Genomic DNA, 25707 nt, shown 5'->3' on the forward strand with positions numbered 1-25707 from the left:
GCCCAGATTCCAGGCGGGACTGATAGCTGTGGCGAGCTGGATGCGTAACAACTGCTTACAGCTCAATGCCAAGAAAACCGAGGTCCTGATTGTGGGGAAGCAGGCGGAACTCTGGGGAGACCAGTGGTGGCCTCTCGAACTGGGGGCACTGCCCACTCCAGTTGACGTAGTTAAAAATCTGGGAGTTTGGCTGGACTCTAACCTTTCCTTTATCAGCCATACGAAAAAGACAGCAGCTACCTGTCATGGTATTCTGCGAGGACTTAGACCAGTCCTCAAATTTTTCGATCCTCCCACACGTCAACTGGTGGTGCAGGCCTCCATCCTGTCTCGGATAGACTATGGGAGTGCCTTACTCTTGGGAGTCAACCAGGCGGAGGCGACTAGGCTCCAGAGGGTGCAGAACGCTGCTGCACGGGCCATTGTTGGCCTCCCAAGACGATGTTCGGTTTCTCCTGTCTTGGCCTCTTTGCACTGGCTTCCGGTCAGACAGAGAATCAAATTTAAGGCTCTCTGTCTGACATTCAAGATTTTAAAACTGTCTTCTCCCCCGGCCTTGACAGGCCTTATCTCTTTTTATGTCCCTACACGATCTCTTAGATCAGAAGCCCAGTTTTTGGCGAACAAACCTAGGTTTAGGCTCAGCAGGATGGGAGGCCGTTCTTTCCGCGTGATGGCGGCGGATTTATGGAATTCTCTCCCTGTTCAAATCCGCGCCCTTAACAGCCTAACCCTCTTCAGACGGGCCATTAAAACTCACCTATTTACCTCTGTCAGTTAAATATCCCCCTTGTTCAGCTTTGATCTGTTAGGTTGCTGCATATGATCTGGCGCCAGGACGCCCCTTCGCTGGGGCAGCTGTTGCGCCTAATAAATGTTATTAACATAACATAACATAACAATAGCATTGCAGTAAACCTAGAGATCTCTTCCAGGCTGAACAAAGCTATGACAGATGTTCTTTGAAGCAAGACCTGAATGTATCTGACCCAACAAGTCAACGTTTGAAGCGGCTGCCTAAAGGCCCACTTGATGTGCATTGTAAATATTGGGTCTGGCCGAGAGCTGCTCTGGCAGGGCTGACCTAAAAAGCAATGTGCAATGTTTCTGCTGTGCGTCCTTGTGTAGGAATTCATGTCACTACAATAAAAACACAAGCACTCTGGTTTAATTTTGTTTAAAGTGTTTTATATTCATCATTTTATTCTGTTTTATAGCAGATCACAGAAAGGTGCATCAGGAGAACATACTGAAGAAAGTGAGAGAACTGGAAGGAAAGGCCAGCTGCAATCAACCAGGTGCTAAGCATACAAAAAGATATACAGACTTGGAAATTGTCCAGCCTACTCACAATTATGTGATGGACCATGAGATGATATCTTGTGCAAGGAGGCACCAGGAGATCACGTCTGCTCGGGCTGCACATTCCAACCTTGAGGTCGCCAAGTTGTTTGAACCCGACACGCCAAGAGGCGGCCCCAGGATCCTCGTCCTGCAGGGAGTGGCTGGGATTGGAAAGACCACCACCGCTTTGAGGATCCTGCAGGACTGGGCCTCAGGAGAGCTGTTCCAGGACAGGTTTGATTATGCATTCTATGTAGGCTGCAGAGGGGTCACCCCGGGGCAGCACACCATAGGCGACCTCCTGGTCTGGAGCTACCTTGAGGTGTTCAAGCCTGAGAACGATCTAAGCGTGGACTTTAAAAAGCTGATTTTCATCATTGATGACTTAGATGAACTGCCTCAAGAGGAATGTGATTCAAAGACACTAGTAGGAAATAAATCACTCAATTTACTAAAGAAAAGGTTAGTTAGCAATTCGTACATACTAATAACTACACGACCCACTGCGTCGGAGAAACTCCGTACTATTGTGTGGCCCCAACGTCTTGTAGAAATGCTTGGCTTTTCAGAAGACGACAGGAAAGAATATTTTAAGACCTTTTTTGGAAATGAAACAATAGGTGTGGAGGTCTTTAATTATGCTGAAAGAACTGAGATCCTATACACCCTATGCTTCATCCCCGTTGTGTGTTGGATCGTGTGCAGGGCTGCACAGGAGCAGATGGAGAGTGGTGGACATCTCACGAATGCTTGTGGGACATCAGCTGGGGTCTATGTGCTGTTTCTCTCCAGTATTCTGAAGCCACAGAGCAGGGCTTCGGGGCAGGATATTAACCTCAGAGGGCTCTGTGCCTTGGCCAAGGAAGGGACCTTTCAGAAGAAAGTCCTGTTCGATGCCGAAGACCTTCGTCGGCATGGCTTCGTTTCATCGGACTCTCTAGCCTTCCTCCTGCGCAGTGGCCTGCTAGTTGAGACCACCGCCCGCCACATGTACAGCTTCATCCACTTGAGTGTCCAAGAGTTTCTTTCAGCGCTCTTCTACTTGCAGATCTGTAGTCAAGGCAACATAACGCATGAGCAGGCAATGAGTCCCCAGGCAGATCTGATCAATTTATTGGAAGCGTATTTGAAACAGAAAGAAGGCCACCTGGGGCTAACTGTGCGCTTCCTCTTTGGCCTTGTCAACAGGCGGGTGCTGGATCAGATGGAGAGGGGGCTCCACTGGAAGATGTCCTCAGATGTAAAGCCTGTTCTACTGAGGTGGGTGATGGACGAAATCGGAAGCGGCTTGGGCATGGACAGTCCAGACCTGATAGATTTGTTTTACTGCTTGCACGAGACGCAGGATGAAGAGTTTGTGAAGAGCGCCTTGGAGCACTTCACACATGTTGATGTTGGGAGCTTTGGGCGGCGAATGAATACAATGGATTTCCGCATGTTGCTGTCTTACAGTAAGAACTTTGGCAGAGTTCAGAAACTTCACATTTCCTACTACCCACTGAATGTAGAAGAGCTCAGAGCCCTGATGCCCCAGCTCCAGACATGCTCCAGTCTAAGGTAAGTTACTCTGTCCTCTATTTCTACTTCCAGGCTAGTGGCCAGAGTTTATTCCTGACCCTGCTGGTCACTAGGAGGATTGATTGTCCAGCAGGAGGCCTCCACACACCCATGTGGGGATAGTGTCTGACCTGTTGCCCCAAGGCAGAGCTGAAAGGAGCAGAGGTTGACCTGCTTTGGGTCCTGAACAGACCCACAGATGTCTTGGTTGATGATTGGCCCTCGCGGGGATTAAAGGGTCCGTCGAGACCCTCTTGCCAGTCAGGATCACGAGCACAGCTTTAAGAGGGCGATCCTCTGTACTGGCCCATTGGGCTGTGTGTGGCCCATGGAGGTTTCACTCCTTGGCCAGTATCTGTTTTGAAACGTTTGTGTACCCCCATTAAGCCTCGCTTTGCAAAGCTGGAAGGATGGTCAGTGGGTTAACGCTGGCTGCTGTGTCTGCGGTACACAACTTCGAGGCAGTGGTGACTCCCCTTCCAGCCTTTGGGGATTAGTGAACTGGGAACCATTAAATTGGGTAACAATAAAGCCAAGTATTTACAGTGCATGGAAGCATCAGAAATGTATTCTAAAGTTTCATATAAAAAATAAGTTATTATAATCAAACCAGTCCTCCAGAATATGTGCAAATCCTCACACTCTGCATTTATTCACCGATCTTCTTGGAGTGAGAGGATAGTTTTATATTTAAATGTTTAATTAAAGATAATTTTGCACAAACGTTCTTCAGCACACATCTGGCCCTGGCACTGTGAATCAGAAGGTCTGCGCTCCCCCAATCTTTTGACCTTACACCCCCCCAACCTGGAGGATTTAGGGCCCCTTTGTGTTCACTGAGGGTGTTCAAACACATGTATTTTTAAATGTTCAAAGGTCCATTTCTGGATGGTCTTGAATGTATGTAATGATGATCATTTTAAGAAAATTCCAACTACCATAAAGATAGCAGTACCCAGTTAACGACCTAAATCGCGAGGTAAAATGCCCAAAATTACACGCCTGAAACTAGCCGCCAACATTTGTAATACTCTATCCATTTGTGCTGTTTTTACTGTGGATGAAACTCCCTTTTCCACACCTCAGTGATGCAGTTGAAGTGGCTCTCCCTTTCCCTCACTTTTTATATTAGTAACTTTTTTGCTTCTCCATCTTGAGTTCTATATGTTTCGACCCATGACTCAATGAACACATGTGCTTCTGCAAGAGGCTTTCAGTCCACTGCCTCTGTATTGGGGTTGTCAAGGTCACGTGACAGCCACATCACATGATCAGCCTTCCCGCCAGTCTCCGTAAGACTCCGTACAGCCCAAGTTTGTGTTATAACCGCACCAGCTCCATGCCCGCCTTAAATATGGGAATGATAATAAATATTGTGCACAATCGCAATGGACAAATGGGTTATAGTGTAATTATACGTCATTGCATTCATGCAGGCCTCGCAATACGCGCATCCAGCGCGTATGGACGATTGCACCAGCGGCTGCACCGTGTTGCAGTTCAGCTCTCCTGTCATCTCTCCCTTTCCCCCTCTCTGGGGTATGTTCTTTGTATTATACTAGTACCAGACGTGCTGAGAGTAGCTCCCATTCGCATGCGCTCATCTCTCCCTTTCCCCCTCTCTGGGGTAAGTCCTTTGTATTATACTAGTACCAGACGTGCTGAGAGTAGCTCCCATTCGCATGCGCTCATCTCTCCCTTTCCCCCTCTCTGGGGTAAGTCCTTTGTATTATACTAGTACCAGACGTGCTGAGAGTAGCTCCCATTCGCATGCGCTCATCTCTCCCTTTCCCCCTCTCTGGGGTAAGTCCTTTGTATTATACTAGTACCAGACGTGCTGAGAGTAGCTCCCATTCGCATGCGCTCATCAGTAGCTCCCATTCGCATGCGCTCATCTCTCCCTTTCCCCCTCTCTGGGGTAAGTCCTTTGTATTATACTAGTACCAGACGTGCTGAGAGTAGTTCCCATTCGCATGCGCTCATCTCTCCCTTTCCCCCTCTCTGGGGTAAGTCCTTTGTATTATACTAGTACCAGACGTGCTGAGAGTAGCTCCCATTCGCATGCGCTCATCTCTCCCTTTCCCCCTCTCTGGGGTAAGTCCTTTGTATTATACTAGTACCAGACGTGCTGAGAGTAGCTCCCATTCGCATGCGCTCATCTCTCCCTTTCCCCCTCTCTGGGGTAAGTCCTTTGTATTATACTAGTACCAGACGTGCTGAGAGTAGCTCCCATTCGCATGCGCTCATCTCTCCCTTTCCCCCTCTCTGGGGTAAGTCCTTTGTATTAAACTAGTACCAGACGTGCTGAGAGTAGCTCCCATTCGCATGCGCTCATCTCTCCCTTTCCCCCTCTCTGGGGTACGTTCTTTGTATTATACTAGTACCAGACGTGCTGAGAGTAGCTCCCATTCGCATGCGCTCATCTCTCCCTTTCCCCCTCTCTGGGGTAAGTCCTTTGTATTATACTAGTACCAGACGTGCTGAGAGTAGCTCCCATTCGCATGCGCTCATCTCTCCCTTTCCCCCTCTCTGGGGTAAGTTCTTTGTATTATACTAGTACCAGACGTGCTGAGAGTAGCTCCCATTCGCATGCACTCATCTCTCCTTTTCCCCCTCTCTGGGGTAAGTCCTTTGTATTATACTAGTACCAGACGTGCTGAGAGTAGCTCCCATTCGCATGTGCTCATTCCTGTCTCATTCTGTTTCACCACATGTGCAGCGCGCGGCTAGGTCCCATGTGAGTAACATTCTTCGCTTCCGGTGGGCTACACATATCACGATGACAAGCCTCATCCTTTCAGGTACAGGTCCTCCCTAGTCTCAAAATACAGCAGCGCTGCTGCCCTAAGGGTCACATTGGTTACAACATTCTTTTGTTTTACCTTTTAGATGTCCCTATATCGCTAGGTCCTGAAGAGACCCCTTATCCTCACAGGGGTCAAAACGCTGTCGACGAAAATAAAGCAAACCATTCCTATTACAGATTTCTTTGGATGGTCGACTTTAATATAAATTGTCATAATTTTGTCACAAACATTTGTAGGTTCCATGTTCACTGGGGACACAATGCACTGTTCAGTTTTATAATTATTTTTCTTATATATTTATATAAAAGCTTCCATTGTCTACACCTAATACTGAGTCGTGTACGGTTCTTCTCCTTTTGATATCACTATAACCCATTTGTCCATTGCGATTGTGCATAATATTTTTTTTCATTCCCAATATTTTTTACTATTCCACAGGAACCACTGTTTCTGCTTATAAAACATGCACCCTGGTTCCGTTGTGAGTAGGGTTCCCTTGTAACTATTTTCTGCCTTAAAGAGGGAGCGTTGCAAGCTGGGAGCAGCAGTTAAGACCCCTCTCCTTCCCTCTCAGTGGTCCAGTGCTCCTTCTGCTGTTCCTGTTGCACTAACAGCCGGTTTCCATGGAGACTAAGCCACCTATAAGTGACAATCCACTACCCCCTCTAGGTACCTCATGGTCCCTCATCCGTTCCTCCCTTCTGCATCTCACTCAGAGGGGTCTGACATCACAGACCACAAAGGACCGCCTACTATATGGATGACACATGCTTTTAGAGCATTGATGCGCTTGTATCGTATTTAAGGATGGTCATATAAGAGGCCGTTAGCGCAGTACATGGGACGCCCTCAGTAAGGAAGACAATCGCAGCCCTCGTTATTCAGTTGCCAGAAGGCTTTGTAAATGTGCCTCTTCTTCGCCTAAAACATGACATGTGGAACTCCAGCTTCACACTGACTTTTCAATACTCCCCGTCAACATCAGACGCTCCCCAGCCCTGCTCACCTTCAGGAAGAGCCGCAAGACCAGGAACGAGCTCCCAGTCAACATCAGACGCTCTCCAGCCCTGCTCACCTTCAGGAAGAGCCGCAAGACCTGGAACGAGCTCCCAGTCAACATCAGACGCTCTCCAGCCCTGCTCACCTTCAGGAAGAGCCGCAAGACCTGGAACGAGCTCCCCGTCAACATCAGACGCTCCCCAACCCTGCTCACCTTCAGGAAGAGCCGCAAGACCTGGAACGAGCTCCCCGTCAACATCAGACGCTCTCCAGCCCTGCTCACCTTCAGGAAGAGCCGCAAGACCTGGAACGAGCTCCCAGTCACATCAGACGCTCCCCAATCCTGCTCACCTTCAGGAAGAGCCGCAAGACCTGGAACGAGCTCCCAGTCAACATCAGACGCTCTCCAGCCCTGCTCACCTTCAGGAAGAGCCGCAAGACCTGGAACGAGCTCCCAGTCAAGATCAGACGCTCCCCAACCCTGCTCACCTTCAGGAAGAGCCGCAAGACCTGGAACGAGCTCCCAGTCAACATCAGACGCTCCCCAATCCTGCTCACCTTCAGGAAGAGCCGCAAGACCTGGAACGAGCTCCCAGTCAACATCAGACGCTCTCCAGCCCTGCTCACCTTCAGGAAGAGCCGCAAGACCTGGAACGAGCTCCCAGTCAACATCAGACGCTCCCCAACCCTGCTCACCTTCAGGAAGAGCCGCAAGACCTGGAACGAGCTCCCAGTCAACATCAGACGCTCCCCAATCCTGCTCACCTTCAGGAAGAGCCGCAAGACCTGGAACGAGCTCCCAGTCAACATCAGACGCTCTCCAGCCCTGCTCACCTTCAGGAAGAGCCGCAAGACCTGGAACGAGCTCCCAGTCAACATCAGACGCTCCCCAACCCTGCTCACCTTCAGGAAGAGCCGCAAGACCTGGAACGAGCTCCCAGTCAACATCAGACGCTCCCCAACCCTGCTCACCTTCAGGAAGATGCGCAAGACCTGGAACGAGCTCCCAGTCAACATCAGACGCTCTCCAGCCCTGCTCACCTTCAGGAAGAGCCGCAATACCTGGAACGAGCTCCCAGTCAACATCAGACGCTCCCCAACCCTGCTCACCTTCAGGATGAGCCGCAAGACCTGGAACGAGCTCCCAGTCAACATCAGACGCTCCCCAACCCTGCTCACCTTCAGGAAGAGCCGCAAGACCTGGAACGAGCTCCCAGTCAACATCAGACGCTCCCCAACCCTGCTCACCTTCAGGAAGAGCCGCAAGACCTGGAACGAGCTCCCAGTCAACATCAGACGCTCCCCAACCCTGCTCACCTTCAGGAAGAGCCGCAAGACCTGGAACGAGCTCCCAGTCAACATCAGACGCTCCCCAACCCTGCTCACCTTCAGGAAGAGCCGCAAGACCTGGAACGAGCTCCCAGTCAACATCAGACGCTCCCCAACCCTGCTCACCTTCAGGAAGAGCCGCAAGACCTGGAACGAGCTCCCAGTCAACATCAGACGCTCCCCAACCCTGCTCACCTTCAGGAAGAGCCGCAAGACCTGGAACGAGCTCCCAGTCAACATCAGGCGCTCCCCAACCCTGCTCACCTTCAGGAAGAGCCGCAAGACCTGGAACGAGCTCCCAGTCAACATCAGACGCTCCCCAACCCTGCTCACCTTCAGGAAGAGCCGCAAGACCTGGAACGAGCTCCCAGTCAACATCAGACGCTCTCCAGCCCTGCTCACCTTCAGGAAGAGCCGCAAGACCTGGAACGAGCTCCCAGTCAACATCAGACGCTCCCCAACCCTGCTCACCTTCAGGAAGAGCCGCAAGACCTGGAACGAGCTCCCAGTCAACATCAGACGCTCCCCAACCCTGCTCACCTTCAGGAAGAGCCGCAAGACCTGGAACGAGCTCCCAGTCAACATCAGACGCTCTCCAGCCCTGCTCACCTTCAGGAAGAGCCGCAAGACCTGGAACGAGCTCCCAGTCAACATCAGACGCTCCCCAACCCTGCTCACCTTCAGGAAGAGCCGCAAGACCTGGAACGAGCTCCCAGTCAACATCAGACGCTCTCCAGCCCTGCTCACCTTCAGGAAGAGCCGCAAGACCTGGAACGAGCTCCCAGTCAACATCAGACGCTCCCCAACCCTGCTCACCTTCAGGAAGAGCCGCAAGACCTGGAACGAGCTCCCAGTCAACATCAGACGCTCTCCAGCCCTGCTCACCTTCAGGAAGAGCCGCAAGACCTGGAACGAGCTCCCAGTCAACATCAGACGCTCCCCAACCCTGCTCACCTTCAGGAAGAGCCGCAAGACCTGGAACGAGCTCCCAGTCAACATCAGACGCTCTCCAGCCCTGCTCACCTTCAGGAAGAGCCGCAAGACCTGGAACGAGCTCCCATTCAACATCAGACGCTCCCCAACCCTGCTCACCTTCAGGAAGAGCCGCAAGACCTGGAACGAGCTCCCAGTCAACATCAGACGCTCCCCAGCCCTGCTCACCTTCAGGAAGAGCCGCAAGACCTGGAACGAGCTCCCAGTCAACATCAGACGCTCCCCAACCCTGCTCACCTTCAGGAAGAGCCGCAAGACCTGGAACGAGCTCCCAGTCAACATCAGACGCTTTCCAGCCCTGCTCACCTTCAGGAAGAGCCGCAAGACCTGGAACGAGCTCCCAGTCAACATCAGACGCTCCCCAACCCTGCTCACCTTCAGGAAGAGCCGCAAGACCTGGAACGAGCTCCCAGTCAACATCAGACGCTCCCCAACCCTGCTCACCTTCAGGAAGAGCCGCAAGACCTGGAACGAGCTCCCAGTCAACATCAGACGCTCTCCAACCCTGCTTACCTTCAGGAAGAGCCGCAAGACCTGGAACGAGCTCCCAGTCAACATCAGACGCTCTCCAGCCCTGCTCACCTTCAGGAAGAGCCGCAAGACCTGGAACGAGCTCCCAGTCAACATCAGACGCTCCCCAACCCTGCTCACCTTCAGGAAGAGCCGCAAGACCTGGAAAGAGCTCCCAGTCAACATCAGACGCTCCCCAGCCCTGCTCACCTTCAGGAAGAGCCGCAAGACCTGGAACGAGCTCCCAGTCAACATCAGACGCTCCCCAACCCTGCTCACCTTCAGGAAGAGCCGCAAGACCTGGAACGAGCTCCCAGTCAACATCAGACGCTCTCCAGCCCTGCTCACCTTCAGGAAGAGCCGCAAGACCTGGAACGAGCTCCCAGTCAACATCAGACGCTCTCCAGCCCTGCTCACCTTCAGGAAGAGCCGCAAGACCTGGAACGAGCTCCCAGTCAACATCAGACGCTCCCCAACCCTGCTCACCTTCAGGAAGAGCCGCAAGACCTGGAACGAGCTCCCAGTCAACATCAGACGCTCCCCAACCCTGCTCACCTTCAGGAAGAGCCGCAAGACCTGGAACGAGCTCCCAGTCAACATCAGACGCTCCCCAACCCTGCTCACCTTCAGGAAGAGCCGCAAGACCTGGAACGAGCTCCCAGTCAACATCAGACGCTCCCCAACCCTGCTCACCTTCAGGAAGAGCCGCAAGACCTGGAACGAGCTCCCAGTCAACATCAGACGCTCCCCAACCCTGCTCACCTTCAGGAAGAGCCGCAAGACCTGGAACGAGCTCCCAGTCAACATCAGACGCTCCCCAACCCTGCTCACCTTCAGGAAGAGCCGCAAGACCTGGAACGAGCTCCCAGTCAACATCAGACGCTCCCCAACCCTGCTCACCTTCAGGAAGAGCCGCAAGACCTGGAACGAGCTCCCAGTCAACATCAGACGCTCCCCAACCCTGCTCACCTTCAGGAAGAGCCGCAAGACCTGGAACGAGCTCCCAGTCAACATCAGACGCTCCCCAACCCTGCTCACCTTCAGGAAGAGCCGCAAGACCTGGAACGAGCTCCCAGTCAACATCAGACGCTCCCCAACCCTGCTCACCTTCAGGAAGAGCCGCAAGACCTGGAACGAGCTCCCAGTCAACATCAGACGCTCCCCAACCCTGCTCACCTTCAGGAAGAGCCGCAAGACCTGGAACGAGCTCCCAGTCAACATCAGACGCTCCCCAACCCTGCTCACCTTCAGGAAGAGCCGCAAGACCTGGAACGAGCTCCCAGTCAACATCAGACGCTCCCCAACTCTGCTCACCTTCAGGAAGAGCCGCAAGACCTGGAACGAGCTCCCAGTCAACATCAGACGCTCCCCAACCCTGCTCACCTTCAGGAAGAGCCGCAAGACCTGGAACGAGCTCCCAGTCAACATCAGACGCTCCTCAACCCTGCTCACCTTCAGGAAGAGCCGCAAGACCTGGAACGAGCTCCCAGTCAACATCAGACGCTCCCCAACCCTGCTCACCTTCAGGAAGAGCCGCAAGACCTGGAACGAGCTCCCAGTCAACATCAGACGCTCCCCAACCCTGCTCACCTTCAGGAAGAGCCGCAAGACCTGGAACGAGCTCCCAGTCAACATCAGACGCTCTCCAACCCTGCTCACCTTCAGGAAGAGCCGCAAGACCTGGAACGAGCTCCCAGTCAACATCAGACGCTCCCCAACCCTGCTCACCTTCAGGAAGAGCCGCAAGACCTGGAACGAGCTCCCAGTCAACATCAGACGCTCCCCAACCCTGCTCACCTTCAGGAAGAGCCGCAAGACCTGGCTCTCCGACTGATCCGGAGATGCTCCCCCCTCACCCCACTCTTGCGCCTTGAGACCCTCACGGGTGAGTAGCGCCCTTTATAAACCCCTGATTGATTGATTGATTGATTGATTGAATTATTGAATATTGCGCTCCCGGGATATCGTGGCCCCAGCCCTGATATTTCGGCCACCATGTTGAGTAGCAGAACATGTCTGTAGGCCATATTGTCACCATAAGGTGGAGTTGATAGCTTAGAAGGACCCGTTGCCCCACTGGTACAAGAGTTTTGATTTGCGGAGACTGATTTCACACTAAGGCGTTTGCTGAAAATTATAAAAGCAGGTGTAGACGGTCACTAGGCAGAACCCGTAAAGAGCGAATCCCCTGCGGGCTCAGGTTGTAAGTTAAGGTGAGAGTTCCTGCTGGAGTTAAACAAACTTCAATGGTCTGTTCTATCTCTGTTTCTCTGTCCTCCACAGGTTGTGCGCTTGCATCACACCTCCACTCTGTGCAGATCTAAGCCTGGTTCTTTGCACAAATGGATCTCTTGCTAAGTTGTACCTCGACGACAATGAACTGGGGGAATCTGGAGTATATCAGCTGTGGGAAGGAATGAAGCATCCAGACTGCAAACTCCAGACGCTACAGTAAGGAGGCGCTGCCCACATGTGTGCGTTCATCTTCTCAGTACTGTAATGCTCCTCATCCCAGCCTCAGTTCTACCCCTGATTCTCTCTGTAATAATCGTCTTCCAAACGCACTCAATCCCAGTTTCTTCTATGGCTCGCTCAGTCTTCATCGATGACCACAGACTACTCATTGACCATCTGCTTCTCTCACAATATATATTTTTTTCTCGTCCCAGGCTCTTTCCCCACTTTCCTCATTTCCAGTTTTATTCTAAAATATCCACATTTCCTGACAAGTTCCTTACTTTCACAGTGCTCCATTTCACTCCTCTCCTTTCTGAATCCCAGTCTTGGGGCCTCACTTTAGACCTTCCTAGGACAGAGCGGCTGTTCCACCTTGAACCCACCCATGGCTATGCTGCTGGAGCTGGCTGCCTGGTCAGCGTGTTTTCCCCTCTTCAGCAGTAACCGCAAGTCCTCATGTCATTGCGACATGGGAGACCTGTTGATAGTATTGTGCTCTCTGAAGACAGCACTCCGAAGAAAACACAACTAACAAGTTTTCCCACAGCCTGTGTAGGACCTGGTTTACATGGTATATCCAGACAGCCAACCCACCGCCCTTATCATTCTGCTTACTAAATCTCACACCTCGCTTTACAGATTTCCAACCTCAATCTTCAGGCGTTCTTTAAGAAGGGTCATTAGCGCCTGGATACCCGGACTGGTGATTGGTGGCGCTTTACAAATCGTGGGTGATTGATTGATTGATCTCTATATCAATCGAGCGAGGCACTAAACAGGCAAGTTCTGATTCTCCCTCTCACTGGTGTGACTGACAATGGCTAATACCTGCTGGTGTGACTGACCATGGCCAGTACCCGCTGGTGTGCCTGACAATGGCCAGTACCCACTGGTGTGCCTGACAATGGCCAATACCCGCTGGTGTGACTGACAATGGCCAATACCCGCTGGTGGGACTGACAATGGCCCGCTGGTGTGCCTGACAATGGCCAGACCCCGCTGGTGTGACTGACAATGGCTAATACCTGCTGGTGTGACTGACCATGGCCAGTACCCGCTTGTGTGCCTGACAATGGCCAGTACCCGATGGTGTGACTGACAATGGACAGTACCCACTGGTGTGCCTGACAATGGCCAATACCCGCTGGTGTGACTGACAATGGCCCCGCTGGTGTGACTGACAATGGCCAGTACCCGCTGGTGTGCCTGACAATGGCCAGTACCCGCTGGTGTGACTGACAATGGACAGTACCCACTGGTGTGCCTGACAATGGCCAATACCCGCTGGTGTGACTGATAATGGCCCCGATGGTGTGACTGACAATGGCCAGTACCCGCTGGTGTGCCTGACAATGGCCAGTACCCGCTGGTGTGCCTGACAATGGACAGTACCCACTGGTGTGAGTGACAATAGCGAGTACCCGCTGGTGTGCCTGACAATGGCCAATACGCGCTGGTGTGACTGACAATGGCCAGTACCCGCTGGTGTGCCTGACAATGGCCAGTACCCGCTGGTGTGACTGACAATGGACAGTACCCACTGGTGTGCCTGACAATGGCCAATACCCGCTGGTGTGACTGATAATGGCCCCGATGGCGTGCCTGACAATGGCCAGTACCCGCTGGTGAGCCTGACAATGGACAGTACCCACTGGTGTGAGTGACAATAGCGAGTACCCGCTGGTGTGCCTGACAATGGCCAATACGCGCTGGTGTGACTGACAATGGCCAGTACCCGCTGGTGTGCCTGACAATGGCCAGTACCCGCTGGTGTGCCTGACAATGGCCAGTACCCGCTGGAGTGACTGACAATGGACAGTACCCACTGGTGTGCCTGAAAAATGGCCAATACCCGCTGGTGTGACTGACAATGGCCCCGATGGTGTGACTGACAATGGCCCGCTGGTGTGACTGACAATGGCCAGTACCCGCTGGTGTGACTGACAATGGCCAGTACCCGCTGGTGTGCCTGACAATGGCTAGTACTCACTGGTGTGAGTGACAATGGCCCGCTGGTGTGCCTGACAATGGCCAGTACGCGCTGGGGTGCCTGAGAATGGACAATACCCGCTGGTGTGACTGACAATGGCCAGTACCCGCTGGTGTGCCTGACAATGGCCAGTACCCGATGTTGTGACTGACAATGGCCCCGATGGTGTGACTGACAATGGCCCGCTGGTGTGACTGACAATGGCCAGTACCCGCTGGTGTGACAGACAATGGCCCTGCTGGTGTGACTGACAATGTCCAGTACCTGCTGGTGTGACTGACAAGGGCCAGTATCCGCTGGTGTGCCTGACAATGGCCAGTACCCGCTGGTGTGCCTGAGAATGGCCAGGACCCGCTGGTGTGACTGACAATGGCCCGCTGGTGTGACTGACAAGGGGCAGTCCCCGCTGGTGTGACTGACAATGGCCAGTACCCACTGGTGTGCCTGACAATGACCAGTACCCACTGGTGTGACTGACAATGTCCAGTACCCCGCTGGTGTGTGTGACCATGGCTAGTACCCACTGGTGTGATTGACCATGGCTAGTACCCGCTGGTGTGAGTGACCGTGACTAGTACCCGCTGGTGTGATTGACCATGACTAGTACCCACTGGTGTGCCTGACAGTGGTCAATACACATTGGTATGACTTTGTATCATTATTTCTAATATTTAAGCCACTATGAGTAACCTTGCTTGTAACTAATGCTTTTCTTCCACCTTATATAAGACCTATATAATGCTGCATTTCTAGGCACGTTTGTTACTATGTGTAACTTTTCCATACATGCATGATACTTATTACTTATACTGTTCTACTTGGAAGGAATGCACGCAGTGTACAGGAGGCCACAAGGCTGCTCACATGACCAGACACTTCCACTGCAGGCTTCCCAGGCTACAGTGCTCACCACATGTCACCAGGGTGCAGGACACCTCCTTATGCACCCGGCGAGTAATGATACATAAGGCATAATCCTCCAAACATTGAGTGAGAGTGAGAAACAGGAGCACCAGAGAGCTGCTTGTCCAAGTTCGCGTCTCCCATGATGGTCGGCGTCCATGGGCTGTGCCTTCCAAGGACTGTAGCCGAACCGGTCGAGGTGTGTCAGTCCCCATCGCACTTCTCATTATGGCAGAACTTAGCCAGCAGCAGCTACAAAACATCTACTCACTAGGGCACAGCTTTCCAAACTGTGTGGCGCGACACGTTAAGGTGTGTCGCGCGATGCGACGCGATGACGTCTGCCGTCCGGCCGATATTAGGGGAATGCGACTCGAGCCCCCTCACTCAGTGATCGCGACGTGCAAGGCGGAAGGCGGAGCAGATGCGGAGCGGAGCCTCATCGTCACAAGCTCGATCCCGGTATCCCGAGACTCAGTGGGTGTGGTGGTGTTGCAGCAAGATCCGGATCCTACAGCGGGTGCGATCTTTACTTCCTGCCTCTGCACTGACATGACTAATTAGCGTGTATCCCAGGTAGTGATAGATTTTAATGATCGTGCAGTCGTTGGAGGTGGAATTATGTGCCTGTTGGGATTCAGAAAGGAGAGGCGATTTCTGAACTGAAACGTCATTTCATTATTTAGGCCCATGATTCTTTTATGTACCTGATGTTTTTTAGGGGTTTATTACATTCTTGCTTACTATATTGACCTTTGTTGATTAATATAAACGGATTTAAACATTTCTATGTATAGAGAGCCTTTGAATAATGAGGTTTGTCTAACCTCGTTTTAAGCATTTTTTCATTGGCAATGTAACAGCAAATTCATCTATTGTTTGTTTGTTACGCAATTATGTCTGTACAGTCAGAACTGTATCATTTGGTACAAATTTCTATGAAAGTAGAAGTGTGGTGGGCAGTCACTGCTTACCTCTACGCCCCCAATATGCCTCCTGCCACATCCCATTCTTAGGGCCATCTTCCCAGTTGAACTTCTCTTGACGTGGCAGTGAATACATTTCCAGAGTTTAGTTCAAAAGCAAATAGTTAAGTACAAAAAAAAGGTTAATGCCACCAGTTAATGATAAATGATAGCATGTGTATGAATTGTGTGATGCAGGACACCCACTGTATTAAACACACAAAATATTGTGATCATTGAAACTTAACCCCTCTTTTTAAAACTTTGTGTGTGGGGTGTGTGTGTGTGGGGTGTGGGTGTGTGTGTGTGTGGGTGTGTGTGTGGGTGGGTGTGTGTGTCTGTGTGGGTGTGTGTGGGGTGTGTGTGGGGGGTTGTGTGTGTGGCGTTGTGTGTGTGGTTGTGTGTGTGGGTGTGTGCGTGGGGTTGTGTGTGGGTGTGTGTGGGGTTGTGTGTGGGGTTGTGTGTGTGTGGGTGTGTGTGGGGTTGTGTGTGTGGGGGGGGTTGTGTGTGTGTGGGGTGTGTGTGGGTGTGGGAGTGTGTCTGTGTGTGTGCGTGGGATGTGTGTGTGGTTGTGTGTGTGTGTGTGGTTGTGTGTGTTTGGGGTTGTGTGTGTGTAGGTGTGTGGGTGTGTGTGTGGGGGGATTATATTCTTGTTTCATGCACAAACCTAACCTTGCTTACACTCAGTTTTGCCGGTCACTGGCTTTTTTAGACCAGATTAACAACTGCTTTATTAACCATCCTGCTTTCTCAAATTTGCTTGGAAATGCACCATTTGCCCACTACTTTTTCAAGTAGTGGGCAATTGGGGTTCGGGCTTGCACGCTGCGCTCGCTCACGTTACCGTGTCCCTGACATTTCTTTCACAAAAAGGTGTGTCACCAACATGAAAAGTTTGGAAAGCTGTGCCTTAGACCCTTCCATTAGCACCCGAGCCTCAAGGTATCATGTATTAGAACATGGGCACTCACAAACATTTCTCCAGAGGCCACAAAGTATAGTCTACGAGGTGACTGAGAGCCGCACTGATGCCAGCAAGGTGTAGGTGTGGGTGAGGAGTGTGTGTGAGGTGGGTGTAGGGGAACCGAAGCAAGCACATTTAGTGGCTGAATGGCACAATGTTCAATCAGAAAACCTGGGCTCAATCCAGCTTCTACACTTGACCAACTTGTGTGATCCTTGGCGATTATATTTTTCACTTTGCCTCCTTTTTCTTCATTATCACATATGAGAACCTCAAAATGCATGAGACCAGGACATGCGCAGTACAAAACCTTCTCATGAGTTTGATTTATTACATTATATGTTGTCAATGTTTACCCCAGAACACCCATAGGATGCAGGTGGCAGCTGACTTGCCCCTTAGTTCACTTGTTTTCTGAGTGGGTGGAAGTAAGAATATTTCTAAATACATATTTGAAAAGAATCATTTAAAAAAAACCTCTCAATGCAGCAATTTGATCTGACTTACTAGGGTGAAAACCTTCTTCATGTTCATGTAATACACTTTTTACATTCTGAAGAGACTTTATCTTATTTTCAGACGTTTGTTCTAAAATGTCTTTAAAAAAAGGAGTTTCTAAAGTTACGCGCTTCCGGACACCTCAGTTACTCTCCTTTCTTTAAGTGCAGGTAACATATACATAAATGCTTTCCAGTTTATTGAACATCATTCTGAATGTTAGTGCTCAGTAAAGTAAGCACCAGCTCAGCGCTGCTTCCAACTAGTGGGCCGCATGTAAGGTTCAGGAGGGCCACAAGTGGCCCCTGGGCCGTACTTTGGGTATCCCTGTTAGAAGATCATCCCAAGGAGAGCTCAACTTTATGCTGGGCTCAATCCAGTGGGGAGTTGAGAGCTTTATAAGGACAAGCAGCAGTGTCCCCTTCACAGGTTATAGCACTCAGAACATCTCCCATGGAATTCAGAATGGAAAATGCCTCTTTCAGTGCCCCCGCCTCCAACCCTGTCACCCTCTGGCCCATCTGCACAATGTTTGGGATGGAGACAGTGCATGTGCATAACTCCATACAGAAGCCACTCCAAAGTTACCTGCCCAAAGTAGCTGAGTACCTAACTATGGGGCTGACTTACATCTCATCAGAATGGATATCCTGTCCTCCAAAATATAAATCCCATTATATCCTATAGGAGTTATATTTTGGCGGGTGGGATTTCCGTCACCCTTGTGATGGAATGACCCGTCGCCAAGATCTAAATCTCGCTTTTGAAAGCGTTGAGTCTGTAGTTTTTGCTGAATATTTTGGATACGGGGACACCCGTTTTTCATAGCCTTGCATACATGCACCACTCAGTCTACAACCGCAGCAGACGTCAGTGTTTGTCCACAATTGCCACAGTTAGAAGTTTGTGAGTGATTGCTGGGCATTAGTAGGAAAGTACTGAATATATTTTCTTTATGCATTACGGAACCTGGACCTTGCGTATTTGTTTGCATTTGGACTGCACCTTCAATTTTTAAACTTTGTGGGGGGTTTGGGTATAGTCGGTAGACAACTGTAAGCGCAGAAGGATATTATGCAGCTCCTACCGCCTTCTCCTCTTTCAAGGATGGCTGGCAAAGTACATATATTCTGCTGTTGCTAAAATAAAACAAGCACTTAGAAAGCACCAGTTAGAGAGGAATAACAAGACTTCTTCCCGAGTCGTGCTATCCAGCTTTTTTGACATTCTCTATTTCAGACCAATTCCAACGTGCAAAATTCAGTTCTGTGGCTTTTCCGCAAGGTGGAAAATCCGAAGGAGCAGGTCGCTGGGAACTCCACCTTTGTACGTTTCCACATTTAAGTGCTCTATGGGTGCCAAACTGGTGGCCCAAAGAGTTGGGAACTGTTCCTGACACAAAAAACAAAGCAAAAAATCTAGGGGTTCATCTCTAACAGACTCTAACAATGAAAGAACATGTTACCCATACGGTTGGTGCAAGCTGGGTTCCGCTTTTCTGCTTCCTCTGCAGCGTTGGAGCTGGGCGCTCCGCTGAAATCGACCTTTTGCTAGCAAACTCAGGAGAGTAATAGCTTTGCCTAGTCACCGCTGCCCCTGCCCTGTAGTCCCCCCGCCGCCGCTATCTCAACCAAGCGGCCGCCAAGTGGGGGACTACCTTTCACAGCAGGCAGAGCGGCAGTGACGTCAGGCACGCGCCAGGAGGCGCCTTTAAACACCGACATCGCCGGTGGAGCGGGTGTTCCGCTTTTCTGCTTCCTCTGCAGCGTTGGAGCTGGGCGCTCCGCTGAAATCGACCTTTTGCCAGCAAACTCAGGAGAGTAATAGCTTTGCCTAGTCACCGCTGCCCCTGCCCTGTAGTCCCCCCGCCGCCGCTATCTCAACCAAGCGGCCGCCGAGTGGGGGACTACCTTTCACAGCAGGCAGAGCGGCAGTGACGTCATGCACGCGCCAGGAGGCACCTTTAAACACCGACATCGCCGGTGGAGCGGGTGTTCCGCTTTTCTGCTTCCTCTGCAGCGTTGGAGCTGGGCGCTCCGCTGAAATCGACCTTTTGCCAGCAAACTCAGGAGAGTAATAGCTTTGCCTAGTCACCGCTGCCCCTGCCCTGTAGTCCCCCCGCCGCCGCTATCTCAACCAAGCGGCCGCCGAGTGGGGGACTACCTTTCACAGCAGGCAGAGCGGCAGTGATGTCAGGCACGCGCCAGGAGGCGCCTTTAAACACCGACATCGCCGGTGGAGCGGGTGTTCCGCTTTTCTGCTTCCTCTGCAGCGTTGGAGCTGGGCGCTCCGCTGAAATCGACCTTTTGCCAGCAAACTCAGGAGAGTAATAACTTTGCCTAGTCACCGCTGCCCCTGCCCTGTAGTCCCCCCGCCGCCGCTATCTCAACCAAGCGGCTGGCGAGTGGGGGACTACCTTTCACAGCAGGCAGAGCTGCAGTGACGTCAGGCACGCGCCAGGAGGCGCCTTTAAACACAGACATCGCCGGTGGAGCGGGTGTTCCGCTTTTCTGCTTCCTCTGCAGCGTTGGAGCTGGGCGCTCCGCTGAAATCGACCTTTTGCCAGCAAACTCAGGAGAGTAATAACTTTGCCTAGTCACCGCTGCCCATGCCCTGTAGTCCCCCCGCCACCGCTATCTCAACCAAGCGGCCGCCGAGTGGGGGACTACCTTTCCCAGCAGGCAGAGCGGCAGTGACGTCAGGCACGTGCCAGGAGGCGCCTTTAAACACCGACATCACCCGCGTCGCGGGAGCGCGCGGGAGCGCCCGGGGCTGAGCCTGCGCAAAGGGCGGGCCCTCTGTGGCCCTCGGTGACTGAGGTAGGCTGGGCTGGGCCAAGTTATTGACATTTTCTATTTAAACAATTGCAAAGATATGCTTTGAAGCTGCACTCTGTGTGGTAAAGATCAACGGATTGAACATTTGACTCTGGCAGGATTACTTCTCCTGATACACCTTCATTGTTTCATTTTTCTTATGGACTAATCTTATTCTTAATTACATTCTGTGTGGTTTTTATGTTTAAATCGCCTATTTTTATAAATTGTTAAGGATGATGACAAAGAAACTCCGCTCTGGAAGAATATTGGGGGGAAGGTCTTGCGTAAAAACAAGATCCAACCCCCTGAGAAATAAATCTGCTAATAACTTTCTATTGAAGGGTCAATGCCAGCTTTTGAAATTGTGGGAAAAACCCATTGATAAGGTTTTGCCAGTTGACGCAACTGTAGGCTCTGATATAGTTCCACCTGTGGGTCCTGCAATGGTGGTAGATAATATGGATTCCTCTCCGATTGTGAAGGATTTCTCCCATGCAGGGTCTGTTGTGAAGTCTTGCCTTGTCTACTCTGAAATTCATAATGATATTAAGCACTCTGCACCAAATTCTGAGGGAGAGCAATTTAATAATACATCAGCTCTTAAAGTTACTGTGCCTAATGTTCCGACTGGAGGTGACTCTTCTTTGTCAAGTATTGACCTGGAGCTCTGTGGTCGTTACTTGGATGGTGGTAGCCTGAAACTACCAGAGGCTATCAAGTCTCCAGCGGGCGCTACTCCCTCTGGACTATTGTTGTACAGTAGTACTCCCTCTATAAATGCGCAAGACATGTCCTCACTGCTTAATGACACTAGGAGCCCTGTGCTTAATTTGTCTGGCATTTGTCCTCTTGTTCCTTCGGGTGAAAAACCTATTTCTGAATCCTTGATTGCTCTGGAACACTTATTGGCTTCTATACTATTACTATTGGGCAAATTCATAGGAAGCTCTGATTGTATTCTGGATTCAGTTACACAAATATTAAATGCTATGTTGCTAAAAGCCCCGGAAAAGATTTCTGATCCTGCTTCTGAGGCGGGATCGCAGAGGGCAACGGTGTGTGGTAATGATTCTGCGGGAAATCTAGGCATAAATATTCCAGTGGTAGTTCAAGAAAATGATCCCACTGGAATTCCTATTTCTGCCGCAGTTAATTGTGTAAAGGTTTCTGACCTCGTAATAGAGGAAGAAAGTATGATTGTTCCAGATTTAAAAGCTGGAAATGAGTTATTCCCAATTTTTGTGCCAGAAAAAAAGGGGCCTCAGGATGAAGAAAAAGAAAAAGAAAAAAAGTGGTAGACATAGAAATAACAAAGGAAAAAAAAGGAAACCAGTGCGCAAATACAGGAAGAAAAGACAGAGGCAAATAATCTTTCAAGATCCTAATGCTCTAACTGGTAACTATGATATTGTTAGTGAGTCCATAACTGGGTCCCTGAGTCCAGATGTTGAGACCCTCGCCTCTGCTTTTGGAGAGAGAGTTCTTTCTAATACTCCTCTCGATTCTGTGTGAGTCCTTCCTCCTGACGGTGGAGGAAGGTTGATTTTTCCTCCAACGGCAGAGGTGATAAGACCTATCCCGGTTGTATCAGGGGCTCTTAACCCTCTAGCTCCTCCTTATTTGTTACCAGAAGATGTTGATGTATGTTCCCAACACTTTCTGACAAAAGTATCAAAGACTTATGTTGACACTTTGATTGTGGACTTTTTGCCATTGTTTGATTCTGACCTGCATTTAAATAGGACATGGTTGCTCAATTGTTTCAAAGATTTAGAGAGTTTAAAACGTATTCAATCGAGTGATATTGAGTTGGTTACTTTGTTAGGTGGAGACAGCGTGTCACGTATAAGGGTAAAATTTTACTCCAAAATTATTGTAAACCTTATACTACAACAGGCTGAGAATTTCCAATGTAGAGGAATTGATGTCTTACCTATCTGCTCTTTAGGAAAGGTTAATTTACCCCAAAATGGGTTTGCTCAAAGGGACAATGGGCATGATGGGACTCTTCATTCTTTCAATGATTTAAAGATTTGGGTTTCAAAAGGCAAACGTTTGGTTTCCCAGGTCTTGCCTCCTCCGTTAAATCAGAATTCTCTTTCTTTAGAGGACAATCAACGGTGGAATTGGCTTCCTGGTGCTTTGTCAAATAAAATCACAGACAACCCCAAATTGTTTCAACATCTTTAACAATAAATTGAAAATTATTTCTTGGAATGCAGCCGGGATACATAATAGCCCAGAGAAACTAGAGTTTTTGATTTCTCTGGAGGCTAACGTGATTTGCATCCAAGAAACATGGTGCGTTAATAATTTATGTGCAGGGAAAGACTACTTTGTGCTTGAGGCTGCGGCCTCCCCCTCAAAGAAAGGGCATGCTAAAGGGGGAATTGCTTGTCTTTTGTCTAATAGATTACAGTGGAGATTTTCTTATTATGTTGATCCAAGTAATCTCTTCCAAGCAATAACAATAGGTAGTCTTGCTAGCACTGGCAATAAGAATTCTGTTGTAATTATTAATGCTTACATTCCCCCCGAAGAATGTTTTAATATTTTACTGAAGCAAGTGTTTCTTTATATTAAGCAGATTAAAGAGGTATATCCCCCACCGAAGTAATATTAGTTGGGGATCTGAACTGTAAAGTTTCTAATTCAAGTATAGATTTATTTAGAAATAGATCTAAAGAAGAGGCCTACCTCATTCCACAATCACTCTTCCCAGATAAAATAAAAACTAACAAAAGAGGAAAGATATTGTTGGAAGAATTGTCTGCGGTTGAGGGGCTCATTTTAAACAGGAGGTTCCCCTCTGATATCCCTGCTAAATTTACCCATAGGTCAGCTCATAGCGAGTCAATTCTAGATTACGTGATTTCTGATTATGGTATTTTCCCGCTTGTCCAGGACCTAATGGTATCTCCAACAGCATTGAGTGATCACAATGTGATTAGTATAAGCATCTCTTTGCATCCTCCTCCCTCTGATACTTGGCCATTTAATAACAAAGGTGTTAATTTCCATAAAGTCTCGGGTAGATTTTTTTGGAATCCAAGTGCCAAGAAGGGTGTGCAGGATATTCTTTGTAAAACCATACTAGAATTAAGTGATTGGCTGGGTTCTGAACTCATGTACTTTGAAAAATTTATGAGGGAGATCACCTCGGTTGCAAAAAAGTCTAGTTTTCCTAGGAAAAAGTTCCCATATCCTAGTGCAATGCTCCCCCTAAATAAGGAAATAAATAAATTAGTGCGGGAGCAATTTCTATGTAGATCTAGCGAATTAGCAAATAAAATATCTTTGCTAAAAAGAAGGAGAAGTAGATTGAGAATGAAACTTAAAAAAGAAAAAGAAGACTCACTGTGGATAAGTTTAAGGGAAGCCGTTGTCCATGGTAAGGCTAGAGAATGTTGGTCTATAGTTGGCAAGGGATGTGGAGTAAGATCTGGCCCTCTTCCTATCCCCATTTCTGAAGAGGTATGGACCTCTTTTATTTCAAAGCTATATGCTGGGAATGGCACAATGGTAGAGGATAGTGGGTTTGTTCAAGCAGCTGAGTTTCCTATCGACTCCCCTTCGGAGGAAACTATTGCAATGGCTATTAAGAACATGCGCTCCTCGGGAGCAATGGGACCTGATGAGTTACCCATATCGGTTTTGAAGCAGGATCCGATTCTATGGAGTAAGATACTTTTCCCATTGTTTAGATCCTGCTTCTTCTCTAAAATGGCGCCTGCTTCTTGGAGGGGAAGCATACTGGTCCCACTATTTAAGAAGGTAGATAGGGATAAGACTATGAATTACCGCTTGATAGCCCTCCTTGATTCAATCGGAAAAGTTTTCGCAAAGTGTCTTCTAGTATTAATTAATGATTGGGTAGAGGTAGATAATATTTTACCATTGGAACAGACTGGTTTCCGCAGGGGGCACGGTACACTAGATAATCTCACCGCCCTTCAGGTGATTTCGGACAAATACATACATGTTCGAGGGAGGGGGGTGTTTGCTGCTTTTATTGATTTCTCCACAGCGTTCGACAAAGTAGATCGTCGTACGTTGTGGAGAAAATTAGCAGCACTGGGTATGCCATCTCATCTATTGGATCTTGTACGGTCTCTTCATACGGATACCTGGTGTTGTGTGCTTCAAGGTGGAGAAAGGGGTCTCTCACAACTAATTCCATCCTTGAATGGACTTAAACAGGGTTGCCTTTTGGCCCCACTACTGTTCTCCCTGTACGTTGCTGATCTCCCAGCTTCCCTGTCTGCTTGTGCGGGCATTGCCCCGGTTGTGGGGGTTCTCCTATCTCCTGTTTGCTGTATGCAGACGATATCCTCATCCTAGACCTAACACCTAAGGGCTTGGCTAATCGTCTGCAGGCTCTACATTTATTCGCTGAGTCCCATTTTATGAGGATAAATGCCTCCAAAAGCAAAATTATGTGCATGTCTGGAAAAAAGAAATCCAGGTCAGAAAATTTTGGATGGACTATAGGTGGCCAGGAATTAGAGGTAGTTACATCTTATACTTTTTTAGGTAAAATAATTTCCGCCAATTTGAGTGAGAAGCCCCATATTGACCATAATTCGCGTAAAGCCCTTGCACATGGCAAAGGTTTGTGTTCCCTTTACTCTGCTACAGGGAAAAGACATTTTGCTTGTTTACTGGAGGTGTTAAGGGCAAAAATTCCTGCAACGCTTCTATATGGAATAGAACTTGTAGAGCTGAAGCATTGGGGTTTCTGTCATACAGTTGAAGGAAAACTGTTAAGATCTTTATCTACTCTTAACACAGCTTGTTCGCTGGCCGCATGTAGGCTTGAATTGGGCCTTAGGAGTAGCTGGGTGCAGGGATTATGCGCTTTGGTTAGATGGGTGGCAAGTCTGGCCAGAGGAGAACCGGGATCATTGAGAGCTCTTCTTAAAGGAGAATTGTTGGGCAGCTTTAAAGAGTTTTCTCAAATAGTTAGGAATTTTAGAAAAGCTGTGACACTTTTAGAGTTGGATGAAAGTACTCTTTTTACATATTCCCCGACTCAGCTAAAATCCTTGCTGAAACAGGCTTCGTGGGAACTCTGTTTCAAATTGGATAAGAATGCTCTACAAGAAAAGAGGGGATGTGATCTCCTTTTTAATTCTTATTCAATGAAGCTTGCCCAACCGTATGTCTCCTGGAATATTCCACATGGAGTTCGAAGACTGTGGTTTCTTCTAAGATATGATTTATTACCTTTAAATCTCCTTTTATCAAAATGGTATGGATCTTCTCCGGTATGTAACCTATGTAATATGACTGTACAGGATCGAACTCATGTGTTGTTTTTATGTCCTGCATTGTGCTCTCCGCGGTTGAAATGGCTAAAGCCGATTTGTCTTCAACTTGGCATTTTTAATGCGAACATCTTTTTGCAGGCTTTGTATTCCCCCCCTAATGAAATGTTCTGCTTCTATATTTTAAATTTTTTTAAAGGTTTTTTAGCTATTTATTAATGAAATATGGAGGTGTTTGCTGTTGATTAATCTTGTCTGATGTTAATTGTTGTAAACTGTCCTTTGGTATTTTATGTATCCTATTC

The 25707-nt window shown here is 49.3% G+C and overlaps 1 protein-coding gene across 4 annotated transcripts in view; it reads left to right on the plus strand.

Moving 5' to 3' along the window:
* Positions 1–25707, plus strand: part of LOC147709852 (NACHT, LRR and PYD domains-containing protein 12-like) — a 410205-nt gene that overhangs the window by 173611 nt on the left and 210887 nt on the right. For 3 of the 4 annotated variants that reach the window (XM_086928301.1, XM_086928300.1, XM_086928303.1), the window contains exons 4-5: positions 1218–2901; positions 11823–11990. In XM_086928301.1, coding sequence (XP_086784427.1) covers positions 1218–2901; positions 11823–11990 — 1852 coding nt within the window. The remainder of the gene's footprint in view (positions 1–1217; positions 2902–11822; positions 11991–25707) is intronic. The other variant, XM_086928302.1, reaches the window with a different exon arrangement.

The sequence above is a fragment of the Lissotriton vulgaris genome, chromosome 6 (genome assembly GCF_964263255.1).
Source record: "Lissotriton vulgaris chromosome 6, aLisVul1.2, whole genome shotgun sequence".
Lineage (NCBI taxonomy): Eukaryota > Metazoa > Chordata > Amphibia > Caudata > Salamandridae > Lissotriton > Lissotriton vulgaris.